At 55.6% G+C, this 25,108-nt stretch overlaps 8 protein-coding genes across 8 annotated transcripts; 5 read left to right on the top strand and 3 right to left on the bottom strand.

Moving 5' to 3' along the window:
- Positions 1-766: 766 nt before the first annotated feature.
- Positions 767-2,808, top strand: MYCTH_2059428 (uncharacterized protein; the record flags this gene model as incomplete). The annotated part of the gene is made up of 3 exons (XM_003661722.1): positions 767-1,153; positions 1,224-2,367; positions 2,495-2,808. 3 exons carry the CDS (start codon positions 767-769, stop codon positions 2,806-2,808), a joined length of 1,845 nt encoding a protein of 614 aa, XP_003661770.1.
- Positions 2,809-3,638: 830 nt separating this feature from the next.
- On the top strand, positions 3,639-6,200 carry MYCTH_2109027 (uncharacterized protein; the record flags this gene model as incomplete). The annotated part of the gene is made up of 6 exons (XM_003661721.1): positions 3,639-3,720; positions 3,854-4,116; positions 4,205-4,456; positions 4,565-4,962; positions 5,164-5,884; positions 5,955-6,200. 6 exons carry the CDS (start codon positions 3,639-3,641, stop codon positions 6,198-6,200), a joined length of 1,962 nt encoding a protein of 653 aa, XP_003661769.1.
- Positions 6,201-9,515: 3,315 nt separating this feature from the next.
- Positions 9,516-11,116, bottom strand: MYCTH_2301578 (uncharacterized protein). Its single transcript, XM_003661720.1, has 3 exons — positions 10,763-11,116; positions 10,597-10,656; positions 9,516-10,520 (listed from the first exon to the last, which is right to left on the bottom strand). Exons 1-3 carry the CDS (start codon positions 10,773-10,775, stop codon positions 9,733-9,735), a joined length of 861 nt encoding a protein of 286 aa, XP_003661768.1. The 5' UTR covers positions 10,776-11,116; the 3' UTR covers positions 9,516-9,732.
- Positions 11,117-13,084: 1,968 nt separating this feature from the next.
- On the bottom strand, positions 13,085-15,517 carry MYCTH_2301577 (uncharacterized protein). The gene has a single exon (XM_003661719.1). The coding sequence runs from the start codon at positions 14,889-14,891 to the stop codon at positions 13,224-13,226; it is 1,668 nt and encodes a 555-aa protein (XP_003661767.1). The 5' UTR covers positions 14,892-15,517; the 3' UTR covers positions 13,085-13,223.
- A 2,219-nt stretch (positions 15,518-17,736) lies between these two features.
- MYCTH_2301575 (uncharacterized protein) lies at positions 17,737-20,777 on the top strand. The gene is made up of 2 exons (XM_003661718.1): positions 17,737-18,613; positions 18,671-20,777. Exons 1-2 carry the CDS (start codon positions 18,468-18,470, stop codon positions 20,346-20,348), a joined length of 1,824 nt encoding a protein of 607 aa, XP_003661766.1. The 5' UTR covers positions 17,737-18,467; the 3' UTR covers positions 20,349-20,777.
- A 133-nt stretch (positions 20,778-20,910) lies between these two features.
- On the top strand, positions 20,911-21,258 carry MYCTH_115052 (uncharacterized protein; the record flags this gene model as incomplete). Its single annotated transcript, XM_003661717.1, has 2 exons — positions 20,911-21,123; positions 21,218-21,258. Exons 1-2 carry the CDS (start codon positions 20,946-20,948, stop codon positions 21,256-21,258), a joined length of 219 nt encoding a protein of 72 aa, XP_003661765.1. The 5' UTR covers positions 20,911-20,945.
- A 291-nt stretch (positions 21,259-21,549) lies between these two features.
- On the bottom strand, positions 21,550-23,405 carry MYCTH_2301572 (uncharacterized protein). The gene is made up of 5 exons (XM_003661716.1): positions 23,006-23,405; positions 22,755-22,951; positions 22,370-22,697; positions 22,178-22,313; positions 21,550-22,130 (listed from the first exon to the last, which is right to left on the bottom strand). Exons 1-5 carry the CDS (start codon positions 23,265-23,267, stop codon positions 21,647-21,649), a joined length of 1,407 nt encoding a protein of 468 aa, XP_003661764.1. The 5' UTR covers positions 23,268-23,405; the 3' UTR covers positions 21,550-21,646.
- A 558-nt stretch (positions 23,406-23,963) lies between these two features.
- On the top strand, positions 23,964-24,665 carry MYCTH_2058464 (uncharacterized protein; the record flags this gene model as incomplete). Its single annotated transcript, XM_003661715.1, has 2 exons — positions 23,964-24,228; positions 24,388-24,665. Coding segments are annotated over 2 exons (543 nt in total), but the record flags the coding sequence as incomplete, so codon positions are not given.
- Between the last annotated feature and the right edge of the window lie 443 nt (positions 24,666-25,108).

Raw genomic sequence — 25,108 nt, 5'->3', positions numbered from 1 at the left:
CTTAGGCCCCAAAATGATGCAAAATTAACTAAACAGCCAATAGGGCACGTCTTGGCGCGTCTGCATGTGCCATTGCTTGAGGCTGATGCGGCTCCAATCGTCCCAGCACCACGGGCTGGGTTTGGTGCTGACACCCCTGACAAATCGAGAGATCCGACACGCATTCACGCCCGGACATGTCGTATAACGTCAGCGGTCTAAAGGGGCAAAGGAAGAAAACCCCCTTCGGGCGCATAGGACGTCCGAGCTCCGACAAGCCTGGTTGGTTTGGCCCAAACGCGCACTTCTGGAGCGGATCTATTCCATGGGACTGCTGGGGGAAAGTCGCCGAGGACCATGCCCCGGCTGGGAAGTACGCCGCACGGCCGGGTATCCGCTGGGATGGAAAGGCGAGTTTGTGTCACCGAATCTAGGCACCGATCGTTCAGCAGCTGGGGCATTGCTAGCCTGGCCGACTAGGTATTGTGTGTGTATGTAGAATGACGCTTGTTCATAGGCGCTACTGGAACGACAGATGGTCCGGTCAGATCCAAGATCCACCACCATGTACATTCCCGGATCCTCCTATCGGCGCCAGGACGCAGGCATATAAGGAAGGGCTGCGGACCCTCCCTACATGCCTTTCGACCGTCATCCAACGCCCCGCGGTTGTCTGGAACTCCGAGACGAGGCTTGTGTAAGCTCCGCGCAGTTTTTGGCTTCGGGGTGTCGTTTCAGAGCAAAGACACATCTAGGCCCAAGGCTCTTCCTCTCACGCTAAGTAGCGATGCCGTCACCAACCACGGCAGGACCCCCAAGGTCCGCCGAGATCACTGATGCGGACCACGGACGGCCAGGCACGAGCGAGGCACCGGCCTCGGGCGTCCCCCACGCACACAACCTTGCCGCCGGTCACGAAGGCTATTTCAGCAGTGATGACACCACCCGAGCCCCATCGACGGCAGGAGACGAGACCGAGAAGGCGTGGGAGGCGGCCACAGCAACCGGCGAGAATGAGAAGAAGGATGTCAGGGCGACCGGCGATAGCGTTCGGGACGAGCCCGTCGGGCAGGAGGACGGCGGGGAGGAGGAGATGGAGTATCCCACAGGGCTACCGTTCGTCTTCATCATCATTGCCTTGGTGCTCAGCATCTTCCTGGTTTCTCTTGACATGGTACGTTGTGTTGGGCAGAAGACATGAAAAAAAAAAAAAAACAAGGCAATGACTGACATTTTGAGGTTAGACAATCGTGGCGACGGCCATCCCCAAGATAACCGACGAGTTCCATGGCCTAGAAGACGTCGCCTGGTATAGTTCTGCCTTCTTCATGACGGTCGGCGGCTTCCAGTCGACATGGGGCAAGGTGTTTAAGTACTTCCCTCTCAAGATCAGCTTCTTCATCTCCATCTTTGTCTTCGAACTCGGGAGCCTGATCTGCGGCGTGGCGCCAAACTCGACGGCGCTGATCGTCGGACGCGCCATCGCCGGGGTTGGCGCTGCCGGCATCGGCTCCGGGGCCTATACGATCATCGCCTTCGTCGCACCGCCCAAGAAGCGGCCCGTCTACACCGGCATCGTGGGCACCTCGTACGGCATCGCCGCCGTGGTCGGACCCCTGATCGGCGGTGCCTTTTCCGACCACGTCACTTGGAGGTGGTGCTTCTACATCAACCTCCCCATCGGCGGCGTCTCCCTCGCCCTCATCTTCTTCTTCTTCACCACACCCAAGGGAGCCAAGCCGGTCGAGGCGAGCCTGAAGGAGAAGATTCTCCAGACGGACCCGCTCGGCACAGCGCTCGTCATGGGCGGCGTCATCTCGTACATCCTGGCGCTCCAATACGGCGGCCAGACGAAGGCTTGGGACAGCAGCACGGTCATTGGGCTGATCGTCGGCTGCGTCGTCATCTTCATCGTCTTCGGCTTCTGGGAGTTCTACAACGGCGAGCGTTCCATGATCGTCCCGCGCCTCTTCTTCCACCGCCAGATCTGGGTCTCGTCCGTCTTCGCCTTCTTCTTCGCCGGCTCCTACTTCATCATCATCTACTACCTGCCCATCTACTTCCAGAGCGTCGACAACGCGAGCCCGACCGAGTCGGGCGTGCGCAACCTGCCGCTGATCATAGCCGTCACCATCGCGACCGTGCTCTCGGGCGTGGCCATCACGGCCACGGGCATCGCCGCCCCGGTGGCCGTCGGCGGCTCGGCCGTCGGCACCGTCGCTGCCGGCCTGCTCTACACGCTCGACATCGGCACCGGCGCCGGCAAGTGGATCGGCTACCAGATCCTCGCCGGCCTCGCATGGGGTGCTGCCTTCCAGGTGCCCATCATCACCGGCCAAGCCTCGGCGGCGCCCCACGACATGTCGTCTGTCACCGCCATCATTCTATGTAAGCCTTTCCCCCCGCCCTCTCCTCTCCTCGTCTACCGACCAAAGTTCTTTACATAAGTGCCAGCGATAATTTACCCGCAGAGTTTTCTTTATTAAACTTTAACTGACGTTTCAAATATAATTAGTCTTCCAGATAGTCGGCGGCGCCTTCTTGGTCTCGGCCGCTCAGTCGGCCTTCGTCAACAAAATGGTCCACGAGCTGGCAACGTCGGCGCCCTCGCTCGACCCGCTCATCGTCCTGGGCACGGGGGCGACCCAGATCCGCGACGTGTTCCCCGCCGACGCGGTCCCGGGCATCGTGGTGGCCTACATGCAGGGCATCAAGACGGCCCTGGCGCTGGTTATCGGCACGACCGGAGTCGCTTTCTTGGTCAGCCTGTTCAGCAACTTCAAGAGGCTGAATACCGAAGCGCTCAAGACGGGCGGCGCGGCGGCGTAAAATCAATTCTGCTTCAGGGGCGGGGAGGGGGCGTAATTCATAGATATTAAATTATGTTCCAACGAACATTGTGGGAGATGGCGGGGTTAACGAATATCGGGTATTGATTTTCTTTCTTTCTTTTTTTTTTTTTTTTGGTTGACATCATATATCATCTTGCGTTGGGTGGGCGGGCATGAACACTCTCAACTCTTCCTGTGACATGGTATTGATGTGGGTTGACAAATTATACCATGGGGCCGGGTTAATTAGAGACAGTCCGATACCCTCATGAATGAAGCTCAAGGGAGCTTGTCGATGACTTACTTCTGCTCCTTGGATTCGAGTGCCGGGTTACGGTAATTACATGAGATAGTTCGCATGTAATTAATAATCAGCGATAATCACGTAAGTGGACTTTTCACTCTGGAGGCCTTTGATAGCTCATCGATGCTTGCTCATCTCTCTTAATCAAAAAAAAAAAAAGAAAAAAAAGAAAGAAAAGAAAAAAGAAATTAACATACTCGGGCGTGTAGAAGGTTGTCTACCGTGCTGCATACTCTGTAACTGCCTAGTAATTACCTCTGACAGCAGGAACTATTCTCGCGCATACCATGACGGAGTGAGCTTCTAAGTTGTTGCAGCGTATATGCGCCTCGAAACCACGGATGACGAAAGAAAGTGTTATCTGGACTGCAGGTAGAAAAGCCACAGCTCAGATACGAACGGACTAGGACCCCACGTTCAGCAGCGCTCCTCTCTCTTTCTCTCTCTCCACCACCCATTTCCTTCCCGCCTGCTCTCGTTCCTCGTCCCAGCCAGAGAATTCTGACGACCACTCGCACATCGTGATGCCAGGCTGGAAATATGCATTCTCTCTACCGAGCGACGCGGTCAAAGCCGCCACACCGCCCAGCACTATCCTGCTCACCGGTGAGAGAGATACCCCTTACCTCCCCCCCTTTTTTTTCTCCCCTTCCTTCCCCTATTTTATTCTTCCTTGTGTGTGTGTGTGTTGGTCATCAGCCGAGTTCCAGGCCGTCCATACTCATCGAGTCCCACGCAGAACACGACGCGGCTCATGCGCATCGAGACGGGCCGGAGGTCGTCGGCGTCGTCGGCGTCGTCCGCTTCCCCACGCCGACCGCCGACCCGGCGGACCCGTTGAACTGGCCGCGGTGGCAGAAGGCGGCCTGTATGGTCACCCTGTCCCTGTACGCCTTCGTGTCCAACTACATCTCGGCGTCCATCGCCCCGGCCCTGCCGAGATGGAACTACGAGTTCCCCCACGACCGCCGGCCTAACCAGGACCTGATGCAGTTTGTCGCGGTATGGTCTCCCCCCGGTCTCAATCTGGCTTTGCTATTATATTCTTGTACGCTAACCATGTTCTGGGGGGGAAACAACTATATTACAGGTCAATGTCCTGGTGCTCGGACTCGGCAGTATCTTTTGGGTTCCCCTTTCCAACATTTTTGGCCGTCGTCTGGTCCTGGTCCTGTCGACTCTGCTGCTCTTCAGCGTCACCTGTTGCGGGATCCCCTTCACCGGCTTCACGCCGACCTTGATCATCAGGATCTTTCAGGGGTTGGGCAGCTCTGCTTCCGAGACGGTCGTGCCGGCCGTGGTGGGAGACTTGTTCTTTGTCCACGAGCGTGGTAGTTGGATGGTTTGTTTCTCTTTGTTTCTCCCCTTCCTCCCCCCGGATATTTTTTTTGGGGCCCTGGGCCCTGAGCCCTCGGTCACCAACAAGCCCTAACAAACCCCGAATAATTAGGCGTTCTACACGGCATCTCTGGCCAGCGGATCCGTCGTCGGGGGCATCACGGGCGGGTACGTGGCGGCCGAGCTGGGCTGGGTCGGCCAGTTCTGGATCGGAACGGGCCTTAGCGGGTTGGCCTTCCTAGCCACGGTGCTGCTTGTGCCCGAGAGTATGTTTGACCGCGACCGCGACCGCGACCGTCAGACGGTCCCGATCCAGCGCACCCTCCCGCCGATATCCCGGCCCGGCCGGCCGCGGATTCGGTCGACGGCACCCAAGCTGAGCCTCATGACGCTCCCCTCGATGCGCTTCACACTCCCATCACGCTTTCGCTGGCGGCCACCGCCCGACGACGACGACGAGGCCGCCCTGACCTGGTACGACTCGTCCTCCTCGGTCGACCTGGCGTCTCCGTCCACCTCGGCGGATCATCATCAACAACGCCGCCACCACCACTATCATCACTACCACCCTCGCCACCCTTCCCACCAATACCACCCGTGCCATCCGAGTATCAGCAGCGGCAGCAGCAACAACAACAATAACAACAACAACAATCATAATTATAAAAATAATAATAATCATTATAATGATAATGATAACGACAATCATAGAATAATGACCGACAACTGCGCTCGCCTGGATAGCTCTATCTACGGCAACCTCATCGACCTCGGCCGCCTCCAGGCCAACAACAACAACAACCACAACGACGATCATGGCTGCGGCGGAAACACCAGCGGCGACGCCCCGTCCGAGCACCGGCCGTGGACGTACCTGCGCTCGCTGGCGATGGGGCGGTACCGGGGCCGGGCGGCGCGGCGGTTCGCTCAGCCGTGGTCGACCCTGCGGCTGCCGGCGACGTGGATCATCATGCTGCAGTACGGCGGCCTGGTCGGCGGCGTGGCCGTCATCTCGACGGTCGGACCCCAGGTCCTGGTCGCGGACCCCTACCGCTGGGGGGAGCGCCGCGCCGGCCTGCTCTTCGTCGGCGCCCTCGTCGGCATCCTCCTCGGCGGCGCGTGCACCGGCCTGGCCGCCGACCGCCGCGCTGCCGCCTCCGCTGCTGCTGCCGCTGCTGCCGCCGCCGCCGCCGCTAATGGCGCCCCTGCCCGTGCCCCTGCCCGTGCCCGCGCCCGTGCCTGTGCCGGCCTCGTCGAGCCCGAGGCTCGCGTCCCCCTCCTCCTGCCCGCCCTCCTCATCGGCACCTGCGGCCTCGCCATCTTTGGCGTCTGCGCCCAGCACCCCTCCCCGGCCGGCTGGGTCGGCCTCGAGTTCGCCTTTGGCATGGTCGCCTTTGCCCTGGCCCAGGTGCCCTCCATCTGGTTTGGATATGTAAGTTCTTTTTTTTTTTTGGCTTATTGTTTTAAAGTAACAAAGCTGACTAGTAATTATTATGCTGCAGCTTATCGACGCCTACGACCAGCTGGCGAGCGACTGCTTCGTCATGATCTGCATCCTCCGCGGCGCCATCCCCTTTGCTTGGACCTTCTTCGTCGCCCAGTGGATCCAGAGGGACGGCTTCCTCATCCCCTTTGGCGGCTTCACCGCCATCATGGGCGCTTTCTCTCTGCTCGTCATCCCCATCCTGTGCGGCGGCAAGCGGATGAGGATTGCCACGGCGCGATACGTGTCCGAAAACCAGTCATGAGATATGATACAGAGGAGGACTTTCTTTTTTAGAGATGACCTTTATAGATTAGATACTATTCCCCGTACATAAGTAATCCTAGATTAGCGGATAAATTATCTTGTATTATATTCCCTAGTAATCCTATAATATTTTCTTACTAAAATATATTTATTCCTTCTCCCTTATCTCTATTATATTCCTTTTCTTATTCTCTTTGTCTTTTCGTTATTAGCAAGCTTAATTATCTAGATTAATAATAGTATATTTTTAATTATACATCCCTTATCAGCTAGTATTACAAGTTAAAACTATCTATTATTCTCTAGTCCTCTGAAAGTTATTAACCATTTATTAGTACTAAACACTTTCCGTTCTAGATTTATCTGGCTTAGTACCTCGGGGAGTTTCCCTAGGCAATCTGCCCTGACCCGACATAGCTAGAATCCCGTCTTACGGCCCCAAGGCCAAAAAGGCGCCGAATCCTACCGGTAACTAATTATATCAGCTAGTTATAGCGAGCAATCAACTTACCGCCCTCTTATCTATTTCCCGTTCAGAAGTAATAGGGCCAGCCTAATTGTTTCTTTCTTTTTAGTTTCACATATATAAAATAAGCCAAAAGAAGAGGAAAAAAGGAGAACCAAAGTGTACATTAATCTGTCTTCCCTACCGACGTAATGAGCTGGTGCCAACTCTCTCTGGCACAGCTACGCGCCCCAAGAACCAAACCTCCGTCTGGTCAGATGGAGAGGAGCGGTGGCTCAAAGCATCTAGGGCGTCCGAGTACCCGCAGTTACAGCAGATAAGTCTAGTCCTCCGGACGACAACGACGATAGATACGAAGGCGACGATAGTGATGCCCCTCTGGGCAGACGTAAAGGAGTCTACTTGCGTGGGAAAAGATGCCTAAACTTACAAAAGAAAGAAGAACCACATCACAGTCACAAATCTATCAGAATAAACGAGTGTCCATCGCTGCTTGTTATTCCTTGTTCGTCCCTGTTGTTGTTTGGTGTCCCTAGATGGGTACCCCCTATTTACATCTATTGTATGTATATAACTGAGCTCCTCGGAGCCGGAAAAACAAAACTGTACTCCACGGCCCTCTAGTCACACCGGGAGCTTCTAGCCCTAGTCTAGTAATTAGATAGGTAATTCATTAGGCGTCATATAGCTCGCCTGACGGCCAGTTCTAGGCGCTCTCGTACGGCGGCGCGCTATATTAGCCCGGAAACAAGGCGGCGTATATATAGACAGGTAGGCAGCCTTGGCTAGCCCCCTTCTGATCGTACAGGGCCCTTACTAGGACCTGAAAATACCTTGTGAGTATTCTATAACTTCTATAATTAATAATTAGTTGTTATACTGTAGGCGGGCTTGGGCGCCCTTATAACCTACTATCCTGATCGTGGTTCCCTAACGGGAGCCGGTTCTCCGTTTTGGGTTCCGACATTTACCGATCCTTCCCCATCGTTAGAGCAGCTTTGTACTTAAAACTTCGCGATCTCCACAATAATTGTAAGACCACGTCCACCAGGCGATTACCTATATAATTCGGTGCATTTACCACCACCATTCCCAATCGGCAGGTGGCTCCCAGACCTGTTCCATGCTGCGCGTCTTTCGACGTCTGGTCCGCTTCTTCGCCGTCGCCGTGGCTGCGGCCCGGTATTTACCTCGCCGGGCCGCACGTAGAAACTCCGGATATAGAAAAGTGAGAGCCGGCGGCGCCTCCACGCCCTCCTCGTTCGTGGATTGGTTCTGGTCCCTATAGATGCTTATCATGAATGAGAAGTTTGTCGATAGCAGCGGTTAGGCGATTATTATTATTTCCGCGGGGGAGGAGCTCCTTATAGGAGGGGTTCCCCTCGGGGCGATGGGGCTACCGACCTCTGGGTGGCTTTTCTGCCTTTGTCCTCGATGTCGGTTTGTTGCGTTGCGTTCCGACCCTCTCGCTTCCCTAGTGCGCGAAGCTGGGCCGCATGCATGATTAGAAGCCGACACTCAGGGCAGATCCATTCGGTGCATTTGCAATCGTCGGCAGACTCTGCCATCTTGCTTTGATACTGTGAAGGTGAGGTGGTTTTGATAAAGAAAAGTTACTTGACGAATAGCGATTGTAGGCGAGGACGAGGTTCGCTGATGAAGTTTTCCCGCTAAGAACGGCGTTGTCTATTGTTTTCTGCCAAGAGAGTTAGGAGTTGACGGCTGACCAGCAGAAACTTAATAGGGTTGTCGAAGGCAAAAGAAAATACAATCGCCGTCGAACGTACGGGGAAAATATTTTGGACACAATTAGTTCAGATAAAAGGAGGGAGCAAGAGTCTAATTGGTCAATAACATGGGTGGTTTTGGAGGAGTCTCTCAAATCCAAATACCTCTCGGAGCTGAGAGGCAAGGAAGAGAGAGGAGAATCGTCAGGAGAAGATGCTGTAGGGTGATGGGGAACTGGTGGAAGCGGTGAAAGCGGATCGCGATACTCCTCTGGCGCCATGTTAGGCAGCGTAGCCGTCGCCATCGCTTCGTCGCCATCGCTTCGTCGCCGTCGCGCTCGCCGGAATCCCCGAGGCTACTCGTTCAAACCCCTCGGCAAACGCTACAAACTCATTGCCATAGTTAATTCTTACAGAGGCTCCAGCCCCAAGCAGCACCCTGACCGCCTCGAGTGAGGTAGGCACGCAAAGGCCCTCTACTCGTAAGGCCACTAGTAAGCAGCTAGCAAGGACAAGAAAGCAGCTAGCGAGTAAGGACAATAAGAAATCTAGCAAGTCTGCCGGTAAGCAGACATCAGAACAGTCGGATGTTATCCCCTTTTCCGGCCAGCCTGCATTCTTAAGTCCTGCCGCCCGAGTGATTGCTTCTCGAGCCTATTTCGGTAACGTTGGCGGCATCTACTAGTTTGCGTTCGAGAAGGAGGCGAGCGCGTTTTCCTATCTGCCTACCTCCTGGGCCAGGAAGGATAGGAAGACTCTCAGGAGCGAGATGCGCTGCTCCCCCGTTCCCCTCAAGAAACTACCTACCCGAGGTCATCCCGCGCTGTAAGCACCCCGCTGATCAGCCATCCTGAGAATGATGGGGAGAAAGAGAGAGGTTCGGCTAGCCTCGGATCGACTTCTCTCGATTGATTCCGAACCAGTTCAATCACATGGGCGATTTCGATTTCTCTTCAGGAACAACTGATTACAGCGCTAGAAATACTTGCAAACATGGCAATGCTAATAAGGCAAGGGTAGTAAGAGACGCTAGAGATGAGGCTGTGCCAATATTTAATTAGCAACTTGTTCGGATAATTACGGTCGCTCCGGGGTAGCGTCAAGCCATCTCTGAGAAATTGTTCGACCAAAACGTTATTGATTATTTAAGTAGGTAAATATGCAACAGCAGTGTATCGATCAGACACGGCAGGAATCTAGAGAGATATATGGCAGAGACAACCTCCCGCGCAAGCGCCAGCCATAACCTGAATCGCATCGCACGTCAACAACCACCAGCTGCCCTCCCCTCCTTTCTCCCTTCAAGATTAATCCTCTTGTCTCAAACATCCCCTTCCTCAAGCCTCGCCCTTGAACCCCCCCTCGGCGGCATGGGCCCCGCCACGCACCAAGAAGGGCACGGCCAGGATGAAGAGGCTCTGGAACGCAAAGGCGATCCACTGGAGCACCTGGAGGGTGGTGCCGCTCTTGATGAGGACCGAGGCGTGGGCCATGCCCTCGGATGCGGACTCGAGCGCGCCGGCGGCCTGGCCGGTCGCGACGGCGGCGGCGAAGGCGAGGGCGGCCGAGCCGCACAGGGCGCCGTAGGTGGCGCGCCGGATGGCGGCGCTGCGGCGCGGGTGGGCCGTCGCCGCCGCCGCAGCTTCCCAGCCTCCGGCGGTGCCGCCGCCGCGGCGCACGTCGCGCTGGAACAGCACGAGCGCGGCCAGGCCCAGGACGAAGAGCGCCGCCGCGCCGGCCAGGATGGGCGTGAAGGTGCGCGACTGCAGGTCCAGGCCGGTGGTCACCAGATCGGCAACGTCCTGGTTGATCTTGCTGTTGTTCAGCTTCCTTTTCGGGGTCTCAGAGGACTTGCCGGGGGTTTCGGTGTCGCTGCTGTTGTTGTTGTTGCCCCTGACTAGCTCCGGGAACAGGTCGGCCGCGAGGGTCTCGAGGGAACGGCCCGAGGCGGTCTGGCAGCGTGTTCCCTCGTCATCGATGCCGCAGATGCCAAAGTAGCCGATGCGGACTTGAAGCGGGGCGTCGGTTGCGTTGTTGGTGGAGTTGTTGCTGTTGGCGCACAGGGCGACGGCGTAGATGTTGGGAATCGCGGGTGAGGTCGACACACACCCTGCGAGGGACAGAGCTGGGAGGATTTGTATGTTAGTTTAAAATTCCAAGGAGAAAGAGAAGGAGATGAGGAGGAATATGGAGAGACTCACCATAAAATACGACGATCGGGATGATCAAGAGATAAGGTGCGAAACGCAGCAAGCTGTAAGCTGTTTAGAATCCGTCAGCACAGACTGAACACTTTTGATTGCTTTTGCTCGACCCGGGGTAGTGAATTAGGTAATTAGCTTGGCTCCATATTGGCAGATGACTTACGCTGGAAGTACATTTTTGCCAACTTAATGAAAAGCATCTTGTCGTAATGCTGTAGGAAAATGAGTGACCGCCGGGGGAAGGTACGTGTGGTATAATTAATTCAATCAGGCGACTCGAAGAGATAGATTGTGTTTAATAATAATTGTTGGCCAGCAACAAGGAAACAATGTGCACAATCGACCCGAACGCCGTCAACGAGATGAGCAATCACCAGAAGGAAACCAAACACAAAGGAATCAAAGCAGCCTCGAGCCGGCGAACAATCAGACAATGGGATGATAGAAGAGGGGGAGACAACAAGGAAAGAATGATGTAGGATACGGCGACTCTAAATAATCCATTGTCATCAGTCGGAGAATGTCTGGCGGCCCTCGATCGTCGAGAACGTTTACCTACGACTCGCGCGTTCTGGTGTATCGAATTGAACAGGGCGGTTGTGATGATGCCCCCGGCTCAATGAAGCGATTCGCCACGAGTAGCCGACGCAGTGTCGCACTGGTCAAAGGCGCCGTTTGACGAGCCGCCGGCCGTCGGGGCCGCCCATGGCCCCAGCGCGCCGGGCTACGACAGGAGCACGGCGAACGAGAGCCGATACCTCCGCGGCGGGGCGTCGGTTGCTGAAACGTGACCCGCCCGGGCGCCTATTAAATAACCAAACAAAAAGAACACAAAGATCGGGAGCCGCTGCGCATCGGCGGCCGCCAGTTGATCGCGATTCTGAGATGCCGCCAAGACATTTATTTTTGGTGCCGAGACAAACTTTGGCGCCACTCCCATTGCTACAGTAATTACTTGGGTTGCCCGAAAAAAGAACGTAAGTAGAAAATTGACCAATCTTGATGTCGTTCGAACGAGGGAACTGTCGACAAAATAATTAATGGACCAGCTCGACAGGAAAGAGCCTAGGGCTAATACTCTGCTGGCCGTTGGGGGAAGCAGTGCCATTTGAGGAACTGCGTGGAACGAGATAAGTTTGCACATACCGCGTTGATTACGATGGGCCGCAGCAGACCTTGTCGCTCAGAAACAGCATACGACCGGAGGATCTCATTGCCTAAGATTGTTTAGGGTATTAATTAATGCCGGTCAGATCCCGTAACTATTATCGACTCGGTCAGCAAAAGAGAGATGTCGGACAAGGAACCCGCTCCGTCTGCAGCTGGGCCATGGCATCATAAAATGCTGGTGACAGGTAACTAACGTGCCCACCAGACCTGACGGATGGATGATCATGGCCGGGCCGGAGAGACTGAGGGTGGGGGAGGGGCTTGGCACAAGATCATCGGGAACCTGTCTGTAATTACTCGTTACGGTGATTGATATTGTTGGTTGAGGCATGACGAGGAAGGAGAAGCCTCTCCTTAAACGATCCGGCCTCAACACTAATCTACCTGCAAATGGTGCGCCAGCAGAGTTGCTCCTCTCGCAGCCACCTCTGGTGTAATTAGTTATTCGGATAGCTCGCAACGGTCCGCAATGGTTCGCGCGCCATCGTGCGAACCATGGTGTACGTAAGGCGCTACCCCCCTGATGGTCGACCTAATTGCAAAAGGGAATTGTACAGTATATACAGTACATCAGGGTGATATTACAGAGAGAAGTATTGTACATACCTGATTGATTGGTCGATACCGCAGGTCGGTGAGCGCAGCCGAGAAAAGCCAAAATGTCGACAACAACACGGGGCATGATCACAGCTGGGAATGCCACGCAAGAGTATTACCCCTCTCTTTTGGGCCCGACAATGAGGCCTCCAACGATGGAGAGCCGGTTTGCTCACGCAGTGGTGACCAGACAAGGGAAAGCGGTGTGAAGACGGTCCCGCCAACGCAGAGTATGTAATTACAGTACATACCTACGTGCATACATACACAGTAATTACACGCAGGAAGGAAGAAGAACAGAGAGCAAAGACAAGGAGTATACACAGAACAGAGCGTTCGGAGGCTCCAACGCCACATGGCCTACAGGAAATACTATAGATCCTCCAGAGAGATTTCGAAACAACGGCAGGAAGGCATGTTGTTCATTTGTCTGAGTCCCCATCTGCCTGCAGACTTAATTACCACCTTTCCTAACCATACACTCTAATAGTGGTCGTCCATCGTCAATTCTAGGACTACAAGACGATGATAATCCGATTGCTAGAATAATTAGTTGGCCATTAGTTAATTCCTCCTCCAGCGATTCGTGACATCAAACTATTAGCTAATAATAGTGCTCATGAAACAGTCATCAGTTGCCCCAGTGGTGAACTAAGGTAATTAGTTCCCATCCCAAAGAAGAAGAAGAAGAAGAAGAAGAAGAAGAAGAAGAAGAAGAAGAAGAAGAAGAAGAAGAAGAAGAAGAAGAGACCCAGCCCATGAATAAGACCAAGGAATATCCAGGGAAGCTATTGCTGTTCCCCTGCAGCGGGCCCCGCAGAGCCGAGGCCGAGTTCTGTCCCATCCAACAAAGAATCTCAGCTCTCAGTGTGACTTCCAGGGCCGAACGGCCAATGTGCCACTTGGGCTCTCAGAGGGTCAAGCGCCAGCCTCGCTTGCCCCATCCGCCTCGAGACCGCCCCCTGTACCTTTCGTCTCAGGTTCCTCCCCCGCTGCTGCTGCTGCTGCTGCGGCGGCGGCTGCGGCCGCCTGTGCCAGTTGGCACCCTGCAACAGCTGCAACAGGGCCTCTTCCCCGTGCTTGTCCTTGATGTGCTCCCGCAGGTTGTCCCGCCGGGTTCGCGTGGCCTGGCAGAGCGGACACCGGTGTCGCTCGGAGGGTCCCTGTCCCGTCTTCATGCGGTGGCCCTCCGTCTTGATGTGCCTGCCCATCATGCGCCTCGGCTCGGCGCCCCTGGGAAAGTAATCGCAGGACTCGCAGTAGAGGGGATTATTGTCTCGCGCCTGCCCGTCGTCTCCTCTCCTCTTGCGGGCGACCGTCGGCGATGCTGCCGGCGCTGACGATACCGGGGTCGACACCGCGGTCGATGCCGGCGATTGCTCCTGCGGGACGCCGAACGAGCCCTCTCCCTGGTAGCTGGCAAATTCGAAGGTAGAAGAGGTTGGCGAGTCGTCAGCGCGGTTGTTGATAATCGTCTCTGCCGTCGAGTCGAACGAGTATTGCCGGCCCTGGGGGCCCAGTGGCTGCGGAGGCCCAAGCAGAGGTAGTGGAGGGAGTCCGTCCGGCTGAGCCATCGTTGCGCCCCTTTCCATCCCAGTTGTTTGGGGCGGATTCCCACCGTTGATGGTGAAGTCCGTCTCAGTCTCGGCGACGGTGGGTAATTCCCAAAACTGCTGAGGTATTACATCGCTAGCCATGGGATCGGTCCTCCGGGGCACGGCGGGTGTCAGGGGCCTTAAGCGCGGGGTATCACCCTCCAGCTCCGGCAGAGAACCGATGGTTTGCTCCGGAAGCCGAATCATGGCCATGTCTGGCACTAATAGGCCGACCGGGCTGCCCGAGAGCTCCGCCGCTATGCCCGACGGCCCCTGAAGAACTTGGTGCGGCATGGACGGATTCGTGTGCCAAGATGCGATGCCGCCGCTCTGCTCGGTAGGAGAAGCTGTAACATGGGCCGTAAACATGGGCTTTTCGGGGACAACGACCGAGGGCGAATCGGTAATGCTCGAGGAGTGGATGCTTGATATTGAGGACTGAGCGGACTGTGAGAAGGGTAAAGGTGTGAAAGGCGAAGGAGTGTTATGCCCGAGGGCCGCAAGGCATTGGCTTGGGTATTGCGCCTCGCTCTCCGCAAAACCAGGCCAAATTGGAGTGTTGTGCTCATGAAAACGAGCAATTTGGTCCCGGGGTTCTCCGAGATCCCCGCGATCCGTTGGGTTGCTGCCATAGAGCTCTGCGAGCGACGAATGGTCGGGCAACTCAGCGAGGGGACGTCTCACGTCGAGCTCGGCAATCCGAGCTGCGTGGCCCGCGGCGGGATGTGGAAGCTCGGCAACACGTTCGCCATGACCTGTGGACGGCATCCCGGCGGAGTGGTTTGACCTTTTTCGTGACCGCAGGGTCGAGGCTGGTTTTGAGAAACTGCCAAAGATGGATTTGGTCAGCCTGCTCCAGGTGCTGCGTCCACATCGGCATTGGGACCGCTCGAGATGAGCGACCGTAGCGCGGAGTTCGGCATAGCGCATGTCGCACAGAAGCCTGGAGTGGACGCACTCTTGGGGATCATGAGGCCTAACGTCCTCTTAGATCGAGAGTGTGGTCGGTCGGCCTCGGGAATACTCACTCATGTTCAGTGATTGACTGCGTGTATGAGTACGGTGACCATGGGGACTCGTATGTCGATGATGGGCTATGGGAGGGAACTTCCCAGTCCCAGTGATGCGGCTCTTGGGGCATATCGCCACCGGACCAAGGGGCAGTAGGATGGTGATTATTGAAGGGGAGCATATCGCGAGCTTCAGTTGCCAGTTGCTGTCGCAGTTTTCTTTTTCTTCTCTTGCTTTCCCCGATGTTGCCTGTGACGCGTTGCCTGTGACTGTATGAAGTAGAGTAATTAGAGGACAACCAACGGGTCGTGGCAGTGCCCCATGGCCCCTTTTTTTTTTTTTATAATACAGACACACAGACACAGGGGACGAACTTGACCCAATTAACCAACTGGTGCGCGACCATCGAACCGTGGATCGACCGTGACGTGTCCAGCGTAGGTCGAGGAGTGAGATCTGCTAAGGTAGGTCGCTCGGAGTCTACCTTCCTACTGTTAGAAATGCCACTTCCCCTGTTTGGTCAAAAATGACAACAAAAATTGCATGTATGCACCTACATGGGATTAAACCGCAACAGGCGGACTCCAAGATAACATGGTGCTGCCTTGCCATCGAGACATTTTGAAGGCGCCTCCTGGATCTTGCGGCATGAATGGCTCGGTAGAAGGACGGCGAGGTAACTAGGTCGGACAATGACGAGTAATTAGGTTCGGGTTGATCGAAGCCATTGGTCGCCACAAAGGCGGCAGGAAGAGCACACCGGCTTGGCAAGTGGAAGGCAAGTGGAATTTTCACCGACTGGGCGGACGTGCTTCCGAACCTAATCCCGAGGCGCCCAGCAATCTGGAGCATGGAGTTCGTTGTAAGGCAACCGGAGTGGGCCCAAGGCATCCGTACAAGTCGATGGAAGAACGCGTCGGCGGTGTGGATGTGCCGCCCGGGGGGGTACCGGGTGCGTTCGAGTGAGGGCTTCTGGACCGATCATTGTGGCGGCAGGGACCTGTTGCTGGAAACAGAAATACGGCAGGAGCAGAAAAGGTCCGGGACGTATGTAAGGGACTTACCGAGAGAAGCAGCCGGGGCGTGCCGTGCGCTGGGAGCATGAGCCGCCACCCAAACCGATGACCGGGCGGAAAAAGGCCAAACGCAACACCATCGTTGATCAAGATCAATCAGTATAAACCTGGGAGGTGTTGTTGGGATGGCAAGTCAAGATTATATGCCAGCAACCCTTTGCCAGCCCTCTCTTTATTGCGAGGCTGTGTTCGGGCTCATCATGGCAATGCAAGAGGAGTATATTCAGCTGAGCTGCCTATCTATCCAATCAACCTGTAGTACCCTAGCCTTGCGGGCTAATGAACGTCATCCAACTGCTGTGGCGCCCTTTGACTCGGAACAAAAAAGGGGCTAGGCTGGGCGGCAGTAGGGTTTGTTGGCGGGCGGGCGGGTTCTTCTTGTATTGTTATGCCGCACCCTGGAACACTCTCAAGCGTCCTGGTTCAGGTATCTTTAGTTTGTAGTTATTTAAATACCAGATTACAATACAGCATGACTAATTATGTGCTACAATAAGTTACAGGTGAGCCAAGATTGGGCAAGCAAGATCCTACGAATCGAACAATATCTGACTTGGCACCGGCTTGATTCCTGCAAGGAAGCATGAGAGGATTGCTCCTTCGAACCAAGACATACATCGACTGTGCCGTCTGCAATTCTACGGCCCCTTACTGGTTGCTCTGCGCAATTTTTGGGCCACTTTAGCGTGACTGATTGGTGCTTGGGTGAATTGGCACTAATGTAGGTCGAGCGCCTGTTGTTGCCTTCTGCGCGGAAATGGACAGCGGAACTTGGGTCTGCATTACGCCCGATTGATGAGGATAGATGCCAGCTTCCTAGCACAGTCGAGACTCAGAGGCTACAAATGTGTTCTGCTCTTCAAGCCATTAGCATCATTTCATTCCACGCCTTTCTTACTGTGGCGTGTTCAAATGATCCAGATTGGCCGGGAATGTTGCCAGGGTTGTGGTGTTCTCTGATTAGATTTCCACGATTAAAAATCTCACGGGAACCCAGAGGTTCAGTAGCTTCGAGTTCAGCAACGCAAGTGTTGGTGTGGCGCTCTTCAACTGTGTCATCCGAAATCCTGCGTGATGCTGATGAGAGTGCTCTGGCTGGACGGTCCCTACTTGCAAGGCCATGATTAGGAGATGCGTCCGCGCGTTCAAAACACAGCGGTCTGGTCGCGCTCGCGTCAGAAAGTGAACGAATGAGCTCAGGCCTCTAGGTCAGCTTGCATTAATAGTGCAAGCGAGATGCGTCACCTTAATTACCATAGAAAAATCGATGTTTAGCGTACCCCGCTGGTAAAACATATAGACACAGACTGATACCTCGTTCTCTCTTCCTTCCAGGACGACCTTGCTTAGACAGCTCATGAGGTCTTACCGGCCGATACTTAGAAATCAAAACGCGCTGTTCCACTCCCATTGCGGTTCTTGCCAAAGAAAAGCTCAGGTCAATCATACCCATCAGCCAACCCGCGTTGAGTCGGCGCCAAAAATGTGCGAAATGACCAAATATCTACAATTTGCAATTCTTCTTCCTGGTTCTTCTCACGAAGGCGTTTGTTGATGGTTTAGGTAAACCGTGTCGTCTTCCCAACCTTTGGCGTGTTGGCAACTCCTGATCGTGCTGCAATGCGTTTGAGTCTGAGAGGGGCATGGAAGCATCGCAGCCCCCGCCGCAACCAAGCTGAGCCGGCTGCTAAACCTTTCTCAACCAGCTAGTGAGATCGAGAAGGAGCGGCTGACAGCATAGCCTCACCCGGTGCAGAAAGAAGAACAACAGCAAGGGCCGACAGATTCATGAAATTTTGCTGGCCTGAGGTAACCTCCAAACACCGCACCGGCTAACTGTCCAACTTCATTGATGTACCGCAACCGACTTTGGCAGCCTCTAACGTTATCGCCGCAAGACGCCTCGTGTGGTGGCAAGAGCGAGCGTTCAAAGCTCCTCATCTTGCGCCGCCGCTCCAGTGAGATATCAGCTCATCTGGTCCTTCTCGCGCGGGTCATCCGTTCCAATCGACGCGCGGCTTCGCGCCGAATGCCCAGGCAGCAAGCCCGCCCAACCCACCGCGCAATTGACCAACGGCAGGCCTCAACTCACACCTTTGCAGCCTCCTCCTAGCCAACCAGATGGCCAACCTGGAACGTCCCCTCAATGCATGGAACATATGCCACCCTTCCTGTTCCCAATTGCGACCCTGTCCAGCCTTGTGGACCCAAGATGCGGTTGCCTGTTGCCCCCCCCCCACCCCCCCCCTCTCCTTGTGCGCCAATCCCTCCTCAGATCACTCGCAGAGTTAAATGGGCCGACATCTTCCTTTCCGTGGTTCATCATCATTCATCACCTTTTGGAAACTGATCGGCGCATTAAGTCTTTTTCTCATTGCTCCTCGCCGGTTGAACGCTCATCATCGAGCTAATCCGCATCATGTCCCGCACTCACGACAGATGGAGGCGTTCTGCACGGGGTCGGGACCATGCCGACGACAGTGACTCCGAAAGCATATCCGCCAGTTCCAGCCTGTCGTCCGATGACCATTCAGGCCGAGACGCACCGGGTCGCGCTCGCGGGTTGTGAGTATTTGCCCGACCTCGGGCAGTTGCTGGCAACGGGCGCTAACCGATTGTTAGTCTTCTCGAGGACGGAGAGCAAGGCAAAGCCGTCTACGAAGCGTGGGACTTGATTTACGAACCGGGAATGCAGAAGCTCTCGGGCGGTTTTAAAGCCGCGCTCGGGATCAAGATTAAGAAATACGAAGAGGTCGAAAGTAGAGTGTACTGGAGATCGCGACTTGCATCGCAATCAGAGCTGGCAGGCATGCACTCGCAGGCTATCGAAGCATTCCTGGCGAAGCACAAGCGATCGTGGGCTGCGCGACCCTTCCACGGTGCCGAGAAGACGTACGAACAGGATCTCGACGAAAGATGCAGAAAGATGCCAGGCGATGTCAAGACTCTCCTGACCGCCATCCTCTCGGATCGGGACAAAGCGACATCGACCCGTTACCGAACGCGGACCTGGACCGTTGTAGCTTTGCGAGAGCAGCTGATGGATCGGTTTGTTAAGACCGAGTGTCCGGATGTGAGGCGGCACAAGTTCCGGCGCTGGAAGAATCCCAAACTCCAAGAGCCCCTAATGTATACGGTGGTCATCCGAGGAGCCGAGACCAAGGTGGTCCCTGCCGGCGAGAAGGGGCAATACAGATCCTTCCCGTCGTGCAATCCCTGGGAGCGGTTCGACCGCATTGAAGCACGTCGCAGGGAGCGCGAAAAGCGCGAGCGGCAGCGTGTTCTTCATCAGAAGAGACGCTCGTTGTCCCGCGCGTCCTTTACCGAGTCGCCGTCATCCCGTAGTCGATCGTCCTCGTCTTACGGAACCAGAGCACGCTCTGCCTCCCCCCCCTCGTATCGCAGCTCGCAGAGCCGATATGGCTCGCCGCCGCCTCCGTCGGTTCTGCGCTCTCGCAGCGACTCCCCACCCCCTTACCGACGCTCCGTGAGAAGTGGATCCTCAGCCGATAGCCGCTCCCCCCGTGTCGGCTTCCGAGTCGCCCCGCGCCACTACCCCCCGACCAACTTCGACAACGACGCCATCTTCCCGCCAGCCCCTCCCGAGAGTTTCACTCCTCCACCCCCCGACACCTCGGCCTACTACCGCCCCAGCTGTCCCGGCATGGGCCTTCCCGACCCGGCGCCGCCGCCCTTCCATCCGCGCCCGCCTTTTTCAGTCCCGGGGATGCAACCCCCCGGCGGCGGCGGCGCCAGCAGCATCGGCGGACCCTTTGCGCCGCACATTGCCGACCCGCACTTCCCACCGACCCCGACGGCCTGCCCGGCCTGCAGCGCCACCCGCGCCCTGCCCTGCGCCCACTACCCGTGCCACTCGCCGTGCTCCCGGCCCATGTACTGGCACGCCGGGATGCTCTACCACCCGCCGTGTACCCGGCGTCTGGAGGAGGAGGAGGAGGAGGAGCACAGCCTGCAGCCGCCGCCCTCCGTCCCGGCGCGCGACGACTCGCCAATCGGACAGTTCGCACCGTATCACCACCATCCCCACCATCCCCACTCCCAACATCAACAAGATCAATTCGGCGGGTTCGGTCCGGCGCCGCCGCAGCCCGCGAGCTGGTCGTCGTCGGCATCGTCGGTGGGCCCGATCCCGCCGGCGCCGAACCCGTTCTCGCCGCTCTCAACGCCGCCGCTGACCAGCATTGGCGGGTCGAGCGTGGGCGGGTCGAGCCCGGTCATGGAGCGGGTGAGCACCTCCGCGGGCGGGGGAGAGGCCGGGGCGGAGGCAGGCTGCTCATAACCGCGGTGAGAGGGCCGAAAGGTCTCCGGCTCCGTCGCTGAGGGGGGCTAATGGTGGGTGTAAGGGGGACGAGCAGGAGTAAGCTTGTTTACTTGTCACTTCATCCGGGGTCGCTGGCGTGCCGCTACTGGTTCGATGTATGATGGGTGATGACTCGTTGATGCGGCCCGCTCACGTCGTGTCGTTTGTCGTTTGATTCTTCGCCATGGTGTTATTTTCAGTTGCCTTTCTAGCAGTTTTTTTTTTATCGCATCATGGTCACCTCTAGAATGAATGATTCGGTGAACATGCTGAACCGAGGAAAGCGTTCTGGGGGCCGAGGATACTCTATTTCAGATCAGATACGACTACGGCTACAGATGAATTACGGATTGCGTTACGGAGTAATTACCTCCAGATAGGAAGAGCATGTGGGCCCCACCCCAAAAGCGAGCCACTCGCCTGGACTCACGGCCCCACTAGTTATGCCAAGAAGGTGGAGCGTCTCTCCATTGGCAAAGAAATTTCCAGGACAGAAACCGTTCGATTCGACCACCATCACCACCACAACAAACCATATCACCACCAACCTCTCGACGGCATCTCCCACCCGCAAATATGCATCTCATGTATCTTCCTGAGGCTAACGGCTCCGGCCGGCGCTACACCCTGAAGAAAGTCATGGACGGGAAGGTGACCAAGTCGGCGCACCCTGCGCGTTTCTCGCCCGATGACAAGTGGTCGCGGCACCGGATTGCTATTTGCAAGAGGTTCGCGGTGCTCCTGGCTCAGAAGAGTATGCTGTTCCCCTATTCATACTTGCCGCTGTTACTTGTGAAGATGCGGGAAGCTAACGTCAGGTAGAATGAATACATGATGTCCTCGCTTAGCGTTCAGGACAAGGAGCGTCGACAAGCTCGCCCAACTTTAACGGCACATATCAATCGACATCCTCTGTCCGATTTAGAATCCGAAATGGAGTAGCAGCAAATGGCTCGAAAGCAAGCCATCATTGTTGATGGGGTAAAGACGATTTTCCTGTGGCGACTTGCATGCGACAGCGCTTGGAATGCCCTCGGCCGTGGACGGATGATGGTGGAAACATAAACAGGTGGTGACCTGCATCTTTGCGCTGCGGCGCGGGTGTAACAGGACCGGCTGGCGTTGGTTGGATGATTACACTCATGGCGTTACTAGGTTTTGATATCCTTCTGTATCACAAGTCGAAATGCAGACATGATGCCGCGACAATGATTTGTTTTTATTCTCGCCCGCCCAAAATTCCCCGTGTTCCTTTTCTTGCCCACAATACGCTACCGTCACCTCCTCTTTTTCGCGTTGACATTGCGACCTGCGCCGACTCTGATCCTTCCTCCTCCCGAAGTTCTGTTGCCGCTCAGGATGCTGGGCAGGTAGTCCTGGTCCATGAGATCGCGAGTTTTCATACGGCGCTCCTCTTCCAGCTTCTTCTTGTACTCCTTCTGATCCTCAGCTAGAATCAGCTCCCTCCCCCACCCGTTCTTACCGCCGCCCTTGATATGGGTTCCTTTCCCGCTTGCGGAGCCGTGCGTGGGCTTGGGGATGCTGTACACATTGCCCCGGTTGTTGTACTGGAAGTTCTTCTTGAGGTAGAGAGTGAAGTTTCCGTTAGCGTCGGTGCTGCACGAGACACGCGTCAAGGTGGGTTGGCCGCAGGACGGGCAAAATTGCTTTGACGTGTCCTTGCAGACCTTAAAGCACCCATGACAGCGAAGAACCCAGGTTTTGAGGTAAGTGATGCGAGAGAAGCCTGAATCGAGAAGGCTGGGACCGTCAGCGTAACAATCCACTTTCCCAGAACGCAGACGTACTTTAGGTTTATCCTCAGAGCCACGTTCCGCATAGCCATATCGCCTGTGATCAGCGCGGCCTGAAGCACACTCTGTAACGGCTGGGGCTCAATTTGGGCGTTTTCCCGAGCCTGGTACTTCTTGATGTTACTCGGGGCTGCGCCATCCTACCGTTAGCAATTGTCCATGACAACGACCAGGTGGCGAACGAACTAATCCATTCCCCCTCTCCATCGTCCTCTTCCTCTGTCAAGTCCTCTTCTTCGACGACGTTTTCCTCGGTCGCCGGCTTGTTCAAGCTGAGATTTTGGAGTTGCTCAGCAACTGACTCGTTTATTCCTGGGTTGACCTGAGCATCCCCCTCCACGGCGCTTGGCAAAGTCTCTACTGGCTCCTTAGCCACTTCGCAAGCGGTGGCCGGGGAGTCGGCGCTGCCCTTTTCTTCTGCCTCGGTCTTGGAATCCTTATCGACTTCATCTCCAGATTTTGCCGGTGGCTTCCCATTTACGCCTTGCTGGTTAGGGTCTCGCCTGAGCCGCCACTGGGTCCGGAGCGTTAGCAATGAGCAGCATAAACCGTTTTGCGCATGACAACATACGTCACCGCCATTTCTCTCCACCTCCAATTCGTATGTAAGGGCGAGAAGCTGAATATCGGGCTTTGACAGAACCTGGAGATCGCCAGTTTTTCGCGCAAAACTGGTGATGAACTGGACTGATTCCGGTCGGGGGCTCCGAAGCTTGAGGAATGGGGACAGAGTTGTTTGAAAGCGAGATCTTGTTGCCTCATCACGGACTAGGGAGATAGGTTAGCGAGGTAGCATTGAAGCTGGCGATGTCCTAGGCGCACTCTCTGAGACCACAGCAGGGATAGTATAAAGCTGCTCGGCTTGAGCAAGCAATGTGGAGACAGTTGGGTCGTTTCTAATGATTGCATTCGCGTCTATGACGAGTGAATGGACCGGCTTGGAAGACGTTGTGGTGTGCGTTGATGCTGGTGTCGGCGCGGTCTCGGAAGGACTGGCCGTGGCGGGGGCGGGGTTCTGGGTCGGGCTCGGGCCTGGGCTCTCGCTTTGCGCCTGCGCTACAGATTCGCTCGCTTGTTGATCCATGCTTGCAGAGAGATACGACTGTCTTCCGGGGGCAGGCACTGGTCGGTTAGAGCTGCTGTAGAGTGGGGGCGACTTTTCACTGTTTGAACCGTGCCATCACGGTTGGGCTTGAGAAACAATGACCCTTTGGAATTTCCCAAAATTTCAGGTGGGGTGGCCGGCAAAATCAGTGGCCCTGGCTAGGCGGTGAAGTTTCTTGCATTCGAGATCGAGCGAAGACCGAGACCTCACATGGCCCACTTTCCCTATTGATGCGCAAGCTCGTCCATATTCGAGAATAGATCACAAATGTTATCAGGAGCAGGTTGATGCACATTCCCCAATAGGAAATGATATAGTTGCAATTGGCTTAGGCTTAGCGCACAGTCTAAGTATTGAATATGCACGCCCGGTTCGGAATTGCCCGATAATAGTCGACAGCGTACATCGTGGGGGTGCGAGCGGCTGACACGAAGCGGCCAAGTGAAAACAGCCATCTTTTCTGGTCTGCTCAAATTTAACACTCCCTAACCTCTCTCCCTGTTAGTCCCAGGTCGGTCGAAATTTGAAGTCTGTACTGAAACCATGGCTGTTTCGTATTACCAGTAATTACACGCCGCTCACACATGACGACGAGATCAGGCTCTTGCACCTAGAGCCGGGAACGACTGGAGATGTTCATTTCACCCTTCATCTTGTCAGACTGAGCGAGAACCATCCTACGAAGCAATATCTTACCACTGGGGTGACCAGAATGACACACGGGTCGTGTACTGCGAGGGCAAGCCGCTGCGTGTCACCGTCAGTCTCTACACTGGCCTCAAAAGGCTCCGGCGGCAAGATATCGTCAGGGTCTTCTGGGCAGATGCAGTGTGTATCAACCAGAAGGACACACTGGAGAAGAACGCGCAGCTCCCGCTGGTGAGCCGCATCTACTCCCAACCGAGCCGTGTTCTCGTCTTGTTGGGCGAGAACACTTCCGGTATCGAGGGGCTCGAGGAGTGCATCAAGGGGGCAATGGATATCCTTCCACCAGAACATTACGAATTTGAGACAATATACCCAATATCTGAAAAGAATATTTCTCGAATCTTTTGTGAGTTCTCATAAACCACCAACCAGAAGCAACGGACGCGGAAAGCACCGGCTGATCGTACCGATGGAGGGCAGCGGCTGCGAGCAGAAGGGAAGCCAAACGTTCTTGATTATAACTGGCGTCGCATGAACAGTCTTCTCTGTCGGCCATGGTTTGACAGAAGGTGGATCATTCAAGAGGTAACGCTCGCAGACGACACGGTGCCCCGACTCGCCATTTGCGGGCATGTCGAATTCTCGTGGAACGACCTGGCTTCCGTGGCCTGCAGGATTGCAGCTTACGGAATTCCTCCCCTGCTCGCTGGGTTGTCGACCAGTACGTGAGAGCATTCAGAAGTCGTCTGGCACAGGTACGAGCGGAGGCAGGGGAGGGCGATCTGTTTGTCTGCATCGCGGGGGCCGAGGTTCCCTACCTGCTGCGGCCCGTTGCTGGGAGGCCAGGGATTTATACACTGGTCGGCGACGCCTTCCTCTTAGGAGTGATGCAGGGCGAAGCCTGGTCGGATGCACGGTATGAGACGGTCGACATCACGATCGGGTGGTCAGAACGGAAGACTGAGGTGGCACTGGCCCCTGCAGCATCCGAGAGAGCATCTCTCAAGTCCCTAATTAAGTTGCGCTATAAGTGCGCCACCTTGCCCATGACTACGGATTACTTCCCAACCGAAATTAAATAAAGCCTTGCCGACAAAGCGCCGACGGAATTGAAGAACAGGCTGTTTTCTTGGTTCTCCGGCCGACCGTCTTACCTTGGGCGCGTCATTCTA

The sequence above is a fragment of the Thermothelomyces thermophilus genome, chromosome 2 (genome assembly GCF_000226095.1).
Source record: "Thermothelomyces thermophilus ATCC 42464 chromosome 2, complete sequence".
Lineage (NCBI taxonomy): Eukaryota > Fungi > Ascomycota > Sordariomycetes > Sordariales > Chaetomiaceae > Thermothelomyces > Thermothelomyces thermophilus.
The sequence above is the reverse complement of the archived record's forward strand: the minus strand, read 5'-3'. Positions and strand labels throughout refer to the sequence as shown.